Source organism: Solanum verrucosum, unplaced genomic scaffold (genome assembly GCF_900185275.1).
Source record: "Solanum verrucosum unplaced genomic scaffold, falcon-dt-bn FXZP01000060.1, whole genome shotgun sequence".
In the NCBI taxonomy this organism is placed as follows: Eukaryota; Viridiplantae; Streptophyta; class Magnoliopsida; order Solanales; family Solanaceae; genus Solanum; species Solanum verrucosum.
The window spans coordinates 11,721,384-11,735,337 of record NW_026020129.1 but is presented as its reverse complement, the minus strand read 5'-3'; the positions used below and the strand labels follow the sequence as shown (position 1 = coordinate 11,735,337).

Here is a 13,954-nt window from a genome sequence, read left to right as displayed (position 1 = left end):
TTAAAGTCCATTGGCAGCTGCACTAGTCTCTATTGTATTAGTTAGGCCTGCACGCAAGTGTTGCATTTACATTCCACCTCCATCACGAATCCTCGTTAGTATGGATGTTTATCTGCACATGGGTCATTGCGAGAAGTTAGTTAGGCCATTATTTGGTGTAATGTATATTTATAATCGCCAGACCAAATAGTTAATTGCTAAGAAATACCTCCTCAGTTTGCACTATTCTTGGGCCAACGTTTTGGAAGATTTCCCTGTAAACAATATTTTTTATGTATGTAGGGTCATTTGTGTCCTCGTCCGCATTGACAATTGTCAATCCTTCTCTTTTTGTTACACGTGATACTGCGACATACAATTGGCCATGTGTGAATACTTGTTTTGCCAGATACAACCCAACTCTTTGAAGAGTTTGCCCCTGGCTCTTGTTGATGGTCATAGCATAACAGGGTGCTAAAGGAAGTTGGCGCCTGTTGAGTTTGAAAGGCCACTTTGAATCGTTTGGTGACATGATAATTCTTGGTATTGTGACTCTTGAACCGATGTTCTTTCCAGAGATTATGTTTGCAGTAACAGACCAAATACCCAGATGCGTTATTATTAATCTTGTACCATTGCATAGGCCTTCAGTTTGATTTAGATTTCTAAGCAGCATAACCGGACTTCCTACTTTCAAGTGAATGTCATGGTTTGGGATACCTGGGAATCGCAAGTTGTTTAGGAATTCTGTTGGGTACAATATATCCTCCTCATTAGTATTCACGCTTGTTTTGCACACATTGTCCGAGCTATAGTAAGTTCTTCCTTCCCCAGGTATCAGCTTCAGAATTTTCTCATTCAGTTCATGGACCATTTCATTTTTTGGTGTGAGTATGGCTCTTTCTTTCAAGTAGGATGGGTCGTTATAGTTCTGTAGCAGGGATGGATATACTGCCTCTACAATAGATTCTATCTGATTGTGCGATGTTGGAATGTATACATCAGCGGGCACATGAATGAGGTCCTTCTTATTATCTGCATAAACGGATCCATCTCCAATCTGCAAAAGCCATTTATCAAAACTTGCTATTTTCCGTGCTTCAGAACCCCTGACTTTTCCACAGCTAAGTCTCATGTTTTCCGTCAATTCATAAATTGAGAAGTAGGGCCACAACTGTGAGCAGTTCAGCGCTGCATCCACAATATCACCTCTTGTTCCCTTTGGAATAACCGGGAGTATTTGGCGGAAATCACCACCACATACGAAAGTTATGCCCCCAAAAGGTTTCATGGCACTATTTTCATATCTATCTCGGAGAATATCCCTCAAGGTTCTGTCCAATGCCTCAAAGCACAATTTGTTTGCCATTGGTGCCTCATCCCAGATTATCAAAGCGGTCTTTTTAAGTAGTTCCGCTAATTGACTGCCTTGTTTGATTTCACATGTTGACTCTGGCGTGATGTCTAGAGGAATATGAAATCGCGAATGAGCAGTCCTACCATTTGGTAATAATAAAGCTGTTATACCCGAAGTAGCGACGGGGAGAACGATTTTTGATTGTGATCTGATCTTTGAAATAATAGTATTCCACAGAAATGTCTTACCCGTACCACCATGGCCGTGTATAAAAAATAATTTCCCTTCTTCGTTATCCACTGATGTTATTATTGCCTCATATGCCGGGCGTTGGCATGCATTTAACAAAGCGAGTGATTGATCATGGAGTATTTGGAGCTTGTCTTTGTCGTAGTCTAGCTCTTCATTGATTAGGCGATTCCCTACATTTCGCATTAATGCTGAATCTGGAAGGGGCATTCCTTCTATATCTTTCAAACTTCTCCCAATTTTTAGAAGGATGCTTTCAATCTCAAATAGTGTGTACACTTCAATCTGCTTTGTGTTTAGCTGCAAATCATTGAATTGTAATCTCTTTCGCTGGATATGCATGATATCTTCAGATAATATTCCGTAGTTATTCTCCCATAGCTTACGTGTATCTGACACCTGACAGTTCATAAGTATAGTAACAAAGAGATGTCGCAACTCGTTTCCAGAAGCCCACTGGGACGCCTCAGACAAGCAGTCGTTCCACTCTTTGTCATCATCTAATAACCCCAAAGCGTAGCAGGCCTCTCTATATGTTTTATGATCTACTCCATTGATTCTTCTGATGCCTTCGAAGGAAGTACATCCTTTGACAAAATTTAGCAGCATACGCATGTAAAAACGTTCTCCACTTCCTGGATGTGCAAAGTAAATTCTTCCAACTGCGTGCCCCTTCTTCCTCCTGGTCCACTTTTTGTCTCTTCCATTCCAAACCCAACGCGTTGGAAAATCGGAATATGTCAGCTCTCTTGCATCAGGGTGTTCTTTGTTTGCCTCAAACCATTCTGTAAATTTTGTTTTTTCTAAATCGTGTCTGCTTAGTACGCTTTCAGCTGTCCTTGATTCTTCAAATATTATTGTGTTTTGGCCCTGTAAATGAAATGGTAAGCGCTCAACAGCCGGTTGCCTGTGATGTATATCAAATGAATAGATCCTCCAACAAGCTTCTGTGGCCGATATGTATCTGCAATCTAGGTATTTTTTTATCTCATCGTTTTCTGTTGGTGTACCGATTGATTCTATTATTGTTGTGGCTCTATCAGACCCTTTATGAACATACTTGAATAGGTACTTGACCGACCTCGCATAATTGCATACTTCAACATTTATATGTGCATCAAACTGGACAAGCAAGTCCCTGTTATATGTGACAACATATCGGTTGTCTAAGCTGGCACCATTTTTCTTGACTTCAATACTTGTGTCCCGTCTCATATAAATAGGGAATCCATCCGAATCAAAATTTGTTCGGCCATTGTATTTCTTTGGAAAATGTTTTGTGCACTTGCCTTGTTTCATACATGGGCAACTGGGATTTTGTTCTCCGCACGGTCCGTGCATCATGAAGTTTTTCACGGCATTATACCCATCTGGATCTTCTCTGTAATCAGGTATTTCAGCGGATATTACTTTGTCGATATGATCTGTTGTGGGGTTTTTTTGTGTTTCATGAAGGAAAAACAGTATATGAGCATGTGGCAAGCCTCGTTTCTGGAACTCAATTGTATATATACCTACAAACAAATTAGTATGTGGACGTGATTAGCATGTTGGTTAGGTGAATTGGTTGCTAGATATCATGTATTCATAAAGAAGTGATGTTATTCTTAGTAATTAAGCTTTGTAGGAGTTATGGGTAGGTCTTGTGCGCACATGTTTAAGATTCTGTGATAATCTTCCATGCTTTTGGTTGCACATATATATGTACCTATATTGTAATTTAAAAGCATTGAGATTGCATTTTGTGTGATTTAGTAAGACAATATTGAAGATTATTGATTGTCCTATCTTACACGCAATTATTGTCCCGAAAGGCTTATCCTTTTTAAGAATCTGCATTAGCTGCAACAACTTGATCTGGAAGACTCGGCATATAATGTCCACCCGGCAACCATCAGGATCTTGGTTTATTAGTCTCGTCATTGCATTTATTTCCGGCCACTTTGGGTTGCAAGTAAAAGTCAGGAACAAATCTGGGTATCCAGCCCATCGACATATAGCCATTGCATCTTGATAATTTTGTGCCCTGTAGCGAGGTCCCCCAGTGTGGGAGGAAGGTAGTATAATAGTTTTTCCCACCATTGAGCAATCTGAATCTCCACGTACAATAGCATCCATTAAGCCACCATAAAGATCAGACCTTAATTTCTGTTGATTTTTCCGGATGTACCTAAATCTTTCTTCTTCAATTGCCATGTAACCATCCACAATGTACTGCTGAAATAGCCTGCCAGCTTGGAGGAGAGTGTGTCCCTCATTGAGGCGTTGTTGTATGCGGTATCCATAAAATTGTCTCATTGTCAAATTTGTCCGAGTGTATGTTTTTTGACTTGCAGAATCTAAAGGTATTCCAAGCCTATATCCATCTTCCCCATATGGATGTATTAATGGGTAATTCATCGACATGAAACATGGGTGTAAATCTGTGATCCTTTGCAGTCCGTTCTTGCGGTGTTCCACAATGACATCTCGCTGAAAGTTAGCATCTGTAAGGTCTCCTACGATTAATCCAGCAACTTCAGAAGCCGTTGGTCTGTTGTATTGTCGGCCATCTTGGGTCCTTTCAGATAGGATGCGCATACGGAACTCTGCTTGTGGTTGTTCTAAGTATCTATCCCTTGCCATACGAAATGATTTAACCAAAACATTATGCTCGTCTAGCATTTCAGATATTCCTTGTACGATTTCTGTTTCAACTTCTTCATGCATCAAACTTTTTATTCTATTCTCTATCTCATTATCTGTGTCATATATATAGAGTTGTGCAAATTGTGGACTTTTTCCAATTTCTGGTAATAGTGAGCCTATGTGATGATAATTTTGCCCACTTATTCTGAATACATAAGGACCCTTAGAACGATTGATTGATCTGTCAACTCGACCTCCCATTGATGTAAATGCAAACATGGAGTTATATACCCTGATATTTTTCCTAAAGTTCATCCCCACTTTTCCGGATTCATTGCCCAATAGATATTTGAGGTACGGTGGTGATTGAGTCAGTAATGGTACACGGATTCGTCCTTCCATACAGCAAAGTGTAAATTTAGGTTGTCGTGTATTTTTACTTTTGTCTGTCCGTTCCTCATACCACAGAATTGCCTGACAATATTGACAGGTGTAGGTTGGAGGGCCCAAATTCAATCTTGTCTTGTATCCAGCTGTCATATAAGTCAGGTGGGAGACAATATAAGTATTGAATTCGTGAATAATGAAGTTCTGTACCTAATACAGAGTTATGTGTATATGTTATTATGTGTGTTGTTGACTGAGTGACAGATGTACCTGTACTGTTCTGACTGGCTTGTCTGCTACTACTTGTCTGCAGATGCATTACATGTGAGACGTCTGCACATTCCTCCATAACTGAGTCATTGGATTGGTTATAGTGTCCGCCTGAGAAGATGTTTATTAAAAAATTGTTACTCAGTAGAATACATCTTGGATTTCATCTGTAAGTATAGACTGTGTCTACGTTATTATGCATGACTAATATTACGTTGTATTTATGTTCCTACTGTAATGAGGCGTGAAGAGTTTCACATAATGTAAATGTATGGGAAAGATCGGTAGCAACTATTGTAACGTGCTAGTATTGATTAATGGGGAGATGTCTTTCATTCCTTCTGTGTTGTAATGTTTAGGTGTGGGATCGACATACGTAGTTAGTAGTTCAATTTGGTAAATCTGGTTCGGAGTTGTGCAGTGGATATATGGATCAATATGAACTTACCCTGTATTTGTCGATGCATTTCTGTCATTCTGATATCTGTTGCGTGCACCACCTTTTCCAATATTTTGATGTAATAAAGAACACGCTTTGCTTGCTTCAGTGGGTGACCTTTGTATTGTCGTTGAAGTAATGTGAGCTTACGCTTCAAACGCGCATACTTTCCCTGAATTTTTTTGAGTTTTCGTATTTCCACAACCCCTTGGCTGGAGATTGATGACAATGTATAACTCTTTATTCTCTGTTTCAACATGCTGTCTTGGACTGCTAAAAGAGGCAGAAGTTGTTGCAGTTTCCTAATATGGGCGGGTACATCAGCAGGCCTTCTAAACGCCTTAATAATGTCTGATATGACGTCCATTATGTCTGATCGAATGTTATTTGTAAAGCTTGATTTGTGCTAGCAGAGACGACGGGTAATCTGCAATGTTGAGAAATTATATATAAGCTTACAAAATTCAGTGCAACATAAGGAAGTTTGAATGTTAAAGTTGTGTTGTTGTAACCAATATTTCCTTTAATTTTTAAAAATGTGTATTTGTATCATTTATAGATGAGGCCTATATTTGGAACAACTATACGTAAATTTGTGGTGAATGCACCCAGTGGGCCATCCTAATTTACCTGTTGCTTTATATTATTCAAGTGATATTGTGGTACTTTACCTTCACTCACATGTGCTGTTGTTATCGATCGGGGTACAGTGTAGTTCTCTTTATTTGGTTCTTTGAATTATATTTTGATGTATGTATCAGGCAACAGTCCCTGTTAAGCGCTTGATTTTGTTGTTGTTGGGTGGTTAAATGTGGCTTGTATATTTCTGTATTATGATTACCGGCCAATCTGACCGGTATTGAATTATCAACGGGGCACACTTGAATTCTTATAAGGCATCGGCATTGTTGGAGTTATGGGTAGATATCGTCGGAATAAGGGTGGTACGCTATTTCAGTAAGAATAGGTTGGTTTTTTTTGTAATAGTCGTTGTAGCGAGCAACTGGCAGTTGAGTGTTTTATGAAATTCCAAGCAACATATTTATAGTTAGCCAAAGGACACATTGTTTAGCCAGTTATTGTGCAGCAGTTGTATTGTTAGAACGCATTGGCGTTGTTTGAGTAATGGCAAGAGATTTTTGGAGTAATGGTGGTATGTTATTTCAATGGTAAGAATAGGTTGGATCTGATTCATAATACTTGTTGTAGTGTGTAATTGGTTGTTGTCTTTTTTTCAAATTTTAAGTGGCATGTATTAAGCAAGCCAAAGGACATACATTTTGGTACCTTTTTTTGCCGGTCTTTTTTTCTTAGTTGAAGCGGCATGTACTATCCACGTGAAAGGACATATTGTTTGTGTCCTTTTTCGTCCGTCTGTTGTACCCGTAGTCGGCGGCGACATTGTTTTATTATTGGACAACGTTTTGGGGATTAAGGGTGGTGCGTTATTTCATTGGTGAATACGTTGTTTTTGAATTATAAATAGCGAGTAACTGGAAGGAAGTGAAAGGACACACCGTTTGAGGCCTTATTCATATTGAATGTAATTATGCCTTTTTTAACAGTGATGTGATATTTTTTTTTAATGAGTGGTGGTATATGGTGTTATTTATTTCTATTATATCTACGTTATCGAATACATTGGGGGTTTATCTATTATAGTTCTCATTTTAGTTTCAGTTGATGTGAATTGTGTTTATTTTGTGGCGTTAGATTCCGGTGAAGGTATTGGATTGTACAACTCGTTTGCGCAAAAAACTAAATCCCTGGCAGAACGCAACAAAAAAGCTAAAGAATGGAGTACTTTGCCTCGAACCTTGCTTTCTATATGTGCAGTTTCTGTCTAAATTAGAGACGTGCATTAGGTTCTCGCATTGTCGTTTGAAATTTAACTGGTTATTAGAAGGTAGACTTCATATAATCAAGAGAAGGTGGACATGAACACATTGTAAATATAGACACATTTTTGAGTGCGATATTTGTTGGAGTTGAGGAAACATAATACCCAATCATTCCACAGATGAACAACTTTTGCTATTAAATCACCCAAGTATGTACTCGTAAATTAATAATACCCTGACAAACAAATAAGGAGCTAGTTGATTACAATAATACTTCTACGGTCCATAACATATTTAATTGTAAATTGGGTTCTAAATGTGCATTTTTTTATGTGTCTCCATCACTTTCTCCATCGAGGTGTATCAAGTGCTTCCTTTTCTTTATCAGCCTTCTTGCATAAACTTTTGTGTTGCCATTGGAAGTCCCTTCCCCGTCGGCCGGATGTTCTTCTGAGTTGTTGGTGTGTGAACCTCCTGACTTTTGCACATGTGAGTTCTGCATCGCTTCCATTTTGAGTTTTTTCTGTAGTTTAAAATGCATATTTAGCAGTAAAGGGGATGTAAGTTGGACGATTAGCTTTGGAAGTCAATGATGAATGAATTAAAAAGATAGGTATTAAAATGTAACTGATAACATTACCTTTTTCTCTTTGTTAATGCGGTGTTTGCAATTCCAATTCTTCATCCGGCACAAACACTTGTGTAACCGTATAATTTTCTAGCCCCTCTTTCAAATTGAAGTTGGTCAATTTAAGCTTGAATACAAAATCCTTGTCGCAGAGGCTCTCAATTAGCGATGGAACATGCGTATCACCTTTGGACATTTGATTTACCAACTTAGAAGCCGAAGTATCGAGCAACTTTTCCGCAACCCCATTAAAAAAGAACCAAAGTTGTCTTCCCTCCGTTGTCTTTTACCTTAATGTGTATTTTGTACCTGTGTGTGCCATAAATAATTAGTGTTTGAATAAAAGTACGCATGTGGTAGATTGTTAACTGTTTCCATACCTAACCAACGGGAAGTCACATTCTTTTCCGCACTTATTGCAGGTGTAGACGCCATCTTTAGGTTCTATTTTTTTGTTGCATAAGTTGCACGATATGTAGTGCCAACCAAAGTAGGTATCTATTTGACTGATCTGAGCACGCAATGTAACAAAACATTCCTAGTAATTGAAAAGAAATTAGTTCAATATGCAGTCAAAGTATGTTGATCTAATGTATTGTTCATAAGGTACGAAGGTTGCTTAACGTACTAACCTCTATGTCATAACTCCAGTCCGAATCCAACAACTCAGTAATAGTCATCCGGCTCTGGAACATTGCCTCCGCAATAGGTATGTTACTTCCATTACCACTCTCAATTGTTTGTATGTGAACGGGTTTGGTTGCAAACTTTTGAATCAATGAGGTGATGTGGTCCATTTGAAGATTCACATACGTTTTGGTTGCTGCTGTGGTGGCAAAAGTAATTTCACCTGTTACAAATTAGCTTTACACGTTACGTTGACCTAATGACGTTAAAACTGCACTTAACCAATATGCTCTGTAATAGTATTTACCTCTGAATTCCTTCACTGTTGTTGCCGTAATAATGACAATGTATGGACCGGATTCAGGGGGGAATAAGTATGGGTAAAATCCTTCACCGTAATCCTCCCAAAGGGTTATTTTGGCTTTGGCAGACCTATCCTCGCTAAACAAACAACGTAACCTGTTAGTGTTATGCTTGATGTTTTGGGGTTACTTTAATATAAGCGAAAATAATCAGATGAGATTTATTAATTACGGATCAGTAAGAATGCGAAGGTCTCGTTTTTTCCACTTTGAACCAACACTCTCTAGATCACCTATTCCACATAAGCATCCGACCACATCTACAAGTTCAATAGGGAGAATATTAAGTACATACGGGATGAATGTGTGTTAGATAATTGAAGTGTAAAAGTTTACCTGATAGGTAGGTGTTGTTATTGACCCTTGAGCGAACAATGTTTGGCCGAATAAACTAGAAGCCATTTTTAGGGATATTAACAGTATCATCATTTATTTTTTTGTATGGCAGTTATCCGCAGAAAAGTGATTTTAACATCTGATTGTACGGGTCTGTATTCACCCATACTTTCAACGACCTTAAAGTTCCTGATAATGATCACAGAGCCTTCGGATAAATTAGCACGAAATCGGTTGACTTGATTCTTCCAGATTACCGCATGTACCAAAGTTCCCTGTTACATGTCAGTTGGTAAGTGCATCCGCAATAACCTGACCAACAACAATGTGGTTAAAAGTTGAAATGAAAGGGGTATTACCTTTTCGTCAATAAGTATCATGTCTAGACTTATCATCTCTTTGCTTCTCTTGTAGTTTTTTAAATTCCCACATCCGGCAAACTCGTACCTTAACCAACCAGTCATCCCTTGTAGTATCCAAATCTGAAAGAAGTGAATAGGCCATATGGTTGTAACAATTAAAGGTTAGAGGAAGAAGAAATGTGTGCTTTTAAAGAAAGGCAGAGAGGGGTTATCGTTAATGGGTGTCTAGGAGTCTGCAAGGCATTATATAGACATTGAGGGAAATTGAAAGAGGGTTGCAACTGTTAGGAAGAGACGTATTGTTTTGGAAGTACATTTACGAAGAGGCGCAATTTGGAACAACCGTTAGGTCCAGAAGTCGTGTTTAGCAGAGATGTTAGGAAGTGACGCATTCTTTGAGAAGAGTTGTATTTAATAACAATCTGTGGAGCCGTGTTTGTAGTATTAAACAGGCTAGTTGCAGGTTTGATTAGGGAGTTGGAATTTCATTCTATAGTGGGCCTTAATAGCCCTGAGTTTGATCAAATAATTAAGTGAATCAAACTAATCCAGCCTAGTCGTAGATATGCTATGGTGTTGACTTAAACAGAGACTTGTGAGGTATACATAGAACACTGAAGGCATGGGCCTTTGCATTGATTGGATTTAGGGGGTAAAAACATGTTTATTTGTTAACATTTTTATTCTCCCGCTCCCTCTTAAAATACATCCAATTACAGGTAGAGGGAGGGTAAACTCGGTGATAACAAAATTGTCCATGAAATTGTCTTGCCTCTTAACTGATAGCCGCCGTCAACAGTTGGGGATAAAAATTCACTACTATGATTTACTATGATGGATTAATTCTCTATAGTTTATTGGTTTAATCCTCAAACCAGATAAAAATGAAGTTTTAAATATGGGATTTAGTGTGAAAACTTTGATTTTTAATACTCCATTTTGTTTGAAATCTTTAAATTAATGAACTTTGATTATATACAAATTCTATAAATGCGGAAGATCTTATTTAAAGTTGGAGACATCCAGGTAACCTTTTGTAAGCATGCAATTTGTAATTGTAATTGTAGAGAGTTTTACGTTATGGTAAAAAATGGTATTTTGGGAGACAAACGTGGACTTTAACAGGCCAACGTAAAGTTAAGGTTGACTGGTAACGTCATCAGTTTTGTTGGATTCTGAGATTGGAAGATATCTGTATCGACGTTTCATAAACATATTTTAAAGCCATTTTGGGTTGAATTTGAAAAATAATAAATATTAGATTAAATAATTAGCCAAACGTAGTCTGATAAAATTATGAGGGATACAAGTTCGTTACCTAATAAAGATATGGGTATTATAACAGTCATAGCAATCATGCAAGTTTAATGAGGGCAATCAAATGAAAAACAATAGTGGTTGTTCTTCAGTATAAGGTTTGAGTGTATATAGCGTGTCAAATGACCATTTAGTCTGCTTGTACTGGTAAAATGATGTTAATGAAGGTATCTGATAAGTTTTCAGAGAAAGAAGCATCTTCATCCTTGTTCATGTTACCCTTTTCCCTCAAAGATGTAATCTCTTCAGTTTCTATTGACTTGGAGAAATCAGGAGGTGCAGTATTCCTGATCTCTGTTCTTTCATCACCAGGGTTAAGATCGGTAAGGATTTTGCTAGATATCTCACCATTCTTTCCAAGCACATCCTAAGATGAAGTCTTTCTTTTTTTCCTGTTAGTTAATTGCTTGTTAGTTTGTGTTTGGTGCTGTTACTTGCCTTTCTTTCATTATATATGTGAAATCAAGAGCCTACACTGCCACCATTTTATTTCTCCAAATGGAGACATTTAATTCATATCAGAACAAAGTTGATGCGGAACAAATATTTTTGTGAAAGCTGTGAGAAGAAGTGATGCATAAACAAAATGCACAGAGGAGCATACTTCCACAACAATGTCAATGCTAAGCAATCGCGGGGGTACGGGCGAGGAATTGGAAGGTAAAGGGTAGCAATGTGATGGCATAAATGTCAAAGAACTTATTTAAAGACAAATTCCCCTATGTAGCCTAGTTTGCGCTTAGAAATTTGTAGATGCAGCTGTAGAAAGTTTTTTAATCCGACAAAGTTTGGAATGTTACGCGCACTAATGGGCACTTTGAAAGGATCACGGCAACGAAAAGTAGAATGGTATCAAAGGATGATTCGTCAACGTATTCTATAGATGGCTAACGTTGACATTTACAGCAAATAATACTTCATTTAATAAATTGGGCTATGAATTCTGATAAAATGATGTTGGAGGAAGTACACAAGTTTGTGACATAAATTAAATTAGTATGTAATCAGCTTTGTGACAGCGTGTTCTGGTAAAATGATGTTAATGAAGTAACAAAAGATTTACTTGGATATATTTCTACAAAAGTCAAGTTGTAACATAATATAAAGATAATAGGAAGTGAGTTGTTCAAAATAAATTGATATTGCCACCGCACTTCCAATGTTAACAAATTTAGGGGGTTAGGGCAAGTTTGGGAAGTAATAGGAAGCAAAGTTATAAGGTAAAGAGGAGATAAGAATGTATTAAAACATAAGGCATTGGTTCCGCAACCATTGTTAATTAGCTCCTGATGGTTCTTCCAGGTTTGTGGAATGAATGAAGGCCCTTATGTGGGATTGTTGTCTCCGCAGGTAGTTGATTCTCAATTTATCAAAGTGCGCGTATTCCCGATTTGGAGGTAGTTCTGTTTTAGAAGTAAGAAGAAGACAAATAGTAAGCAGGACATTCATTTCTTATTTTTAGCTTCTCAAATCAGCGCTTTCCGTGAAGGGCGTCTATCATAAGAGCTCTCATTAGGAATGTAATATGTACTATAAAAGTCCATAGGCAGCTGCACTGGTCTCGCTTGTATTAGTTAGGCCTGCAAGCAACTGGTGCATTTGCATTCCATCTCCATAACGAAATCCTCATTAGTTTGGATGTTTACCTGCACATGGGTCATTGCGAGAAGTTAGTTAGGACATTATTTGGTGTATTGTATATTTATAATCGCCATATTAAACAGTTAATTGCTAAGAAATACCTCTTCAGTTTGCACCATTCTTGGGCTGACGTTCTGGAAGATTTCCCTGTAAACAAATTTTTTTATGTATGTAGGGTCATATGTGTCCTCGTCCGCAATGACAATTGTCAATCTCCCTCCCTTAATAACGGCAGAAAATCTACCTACACAATGCCCATACAGTAATTTTAACAGATTTCCAAAATGTTTGTTCCCTGTTTTTTTTTTAAACAAGGTAACTTTGTATTCACACAAGAAAAATTTCATCATCAAAAAAATGATGAATTGGAAACTTACATCCCACCCATGGGTATACTTTACAAGTTTCCTATAAAATAAAATAAATCTACTATATCCCCTACAAGATTCTGTTCTCTGTTTTTGTTAGTTTTTTTCCAACCAATTTCAGATGCACATTCCATGAAGTAATATGAAATATGCAAGAGACAATAAAATTATTGTGTATGAAAAGCAAACAGGAATATATTGGAGTTAAAAGATCAGCAGAGCTGTTATGCAACATAGGATTCACGGTCAGTAATTACCTTCTCCTCCACAAGGAAGTATTCTTGAATAAAGGATGCATCTGTTGAACAGCAAATAGAATGCTTCAAAGAAACTGTAATTCGGTCATATAGTTAGGAGGTGGTCATGGAAATCACTTCTTGCAGAAATGCATTGTACGAGCTTACCTCTTTTACTTTAGTGGTTTCTTGATGAAATTCAAGCTTTGAAAAACCCCTGAACACATATTTTCTTACCTCCACAATAGAACAATATTGTTTGCTATTATAATAGTAATACTGCAATCCAACAAAGATTTTAGTTAAGAAGTTACCTAAAAGTTCTGTAGGAGGAGTTAGATTTGAAGGAGTGGATGCAGTTCTTTAAGCATTCGTTATATGCCTGCGTATGTCTAGATTTGAGAAACTGCTTTACGATTTAAGAGGTGATTTAAATTCAGGGAAGGGTGTGAGGGTGAGAAATCCAATGAATGATGCAAGGGTTAAAATTATGTATGTATACCTGGAGTGGCCGGGTTTTTTGTATGTGTTGTTGGGTCCATACCAGACAGTTGATTTGCATCAATAGCGAGCTTCCTGGTGATTGACAAACGGGATGAAAATATGAGACACACGAGTAGGCCATTATACAGAGTAACGATAGCACATGCGTAACGGGTGAGTGGAAAATGAATGAATGTATACATGTATTGGGTTTGTTTTAAATCCTTTGTGTCCATAGAAGCAGCGTGTACATTTGCGTCTAGGTAAGCAGTCCTGATAGGAGACAAAGTAGAATAGTAAAGGAGTTTGCTTATTAAAAAATCAAGGGGAAAAAAATAATGAAACGTAATTTGTTACAAAACTGATTTAAATAAAAAAGGGGATGAAAATATAAACGCACGAGAGGCACCAGTGTACAGAGTAACGCTAACGCACGTTAACGGG

At 37.6% G+C, this 13,954-nt stretch overlaps 2 protein-coding genes across 2 annotated transcripts in view; one reads left to right on the top strand and one right to left on the bottom strand.

Annotated features, from left to right (window-relative positions):
• LOC125826617 (uncharacterized) overlaps positions 1 to 13,954 on the top strand; it is a 72,875-nt gene that overhangs the window by 37,402 nt on the left and 21,519 nt on the right. The window lies entirely within an intron of this gene.
• Positions 191 to 5,676, bottom strand: LOC125826778 (uncharacterized). Its single transcript, XM_049506115.1, has 4 exons — positions 5,319 to 5,676; positions 4,871 to 4,981; positions 3,379 to 4,746; positions 191 to 3,099 (listed from the first exon to the last, which is right to left on the bottom strand). The coding sequence occupies exons 1-4, from the start codon at positions 5,674 to 5,676 to the stop codon at positions 191 to 193; spliced, it is 4,746 nt and encodes a 1,581-aa protein (XP_049362072.1).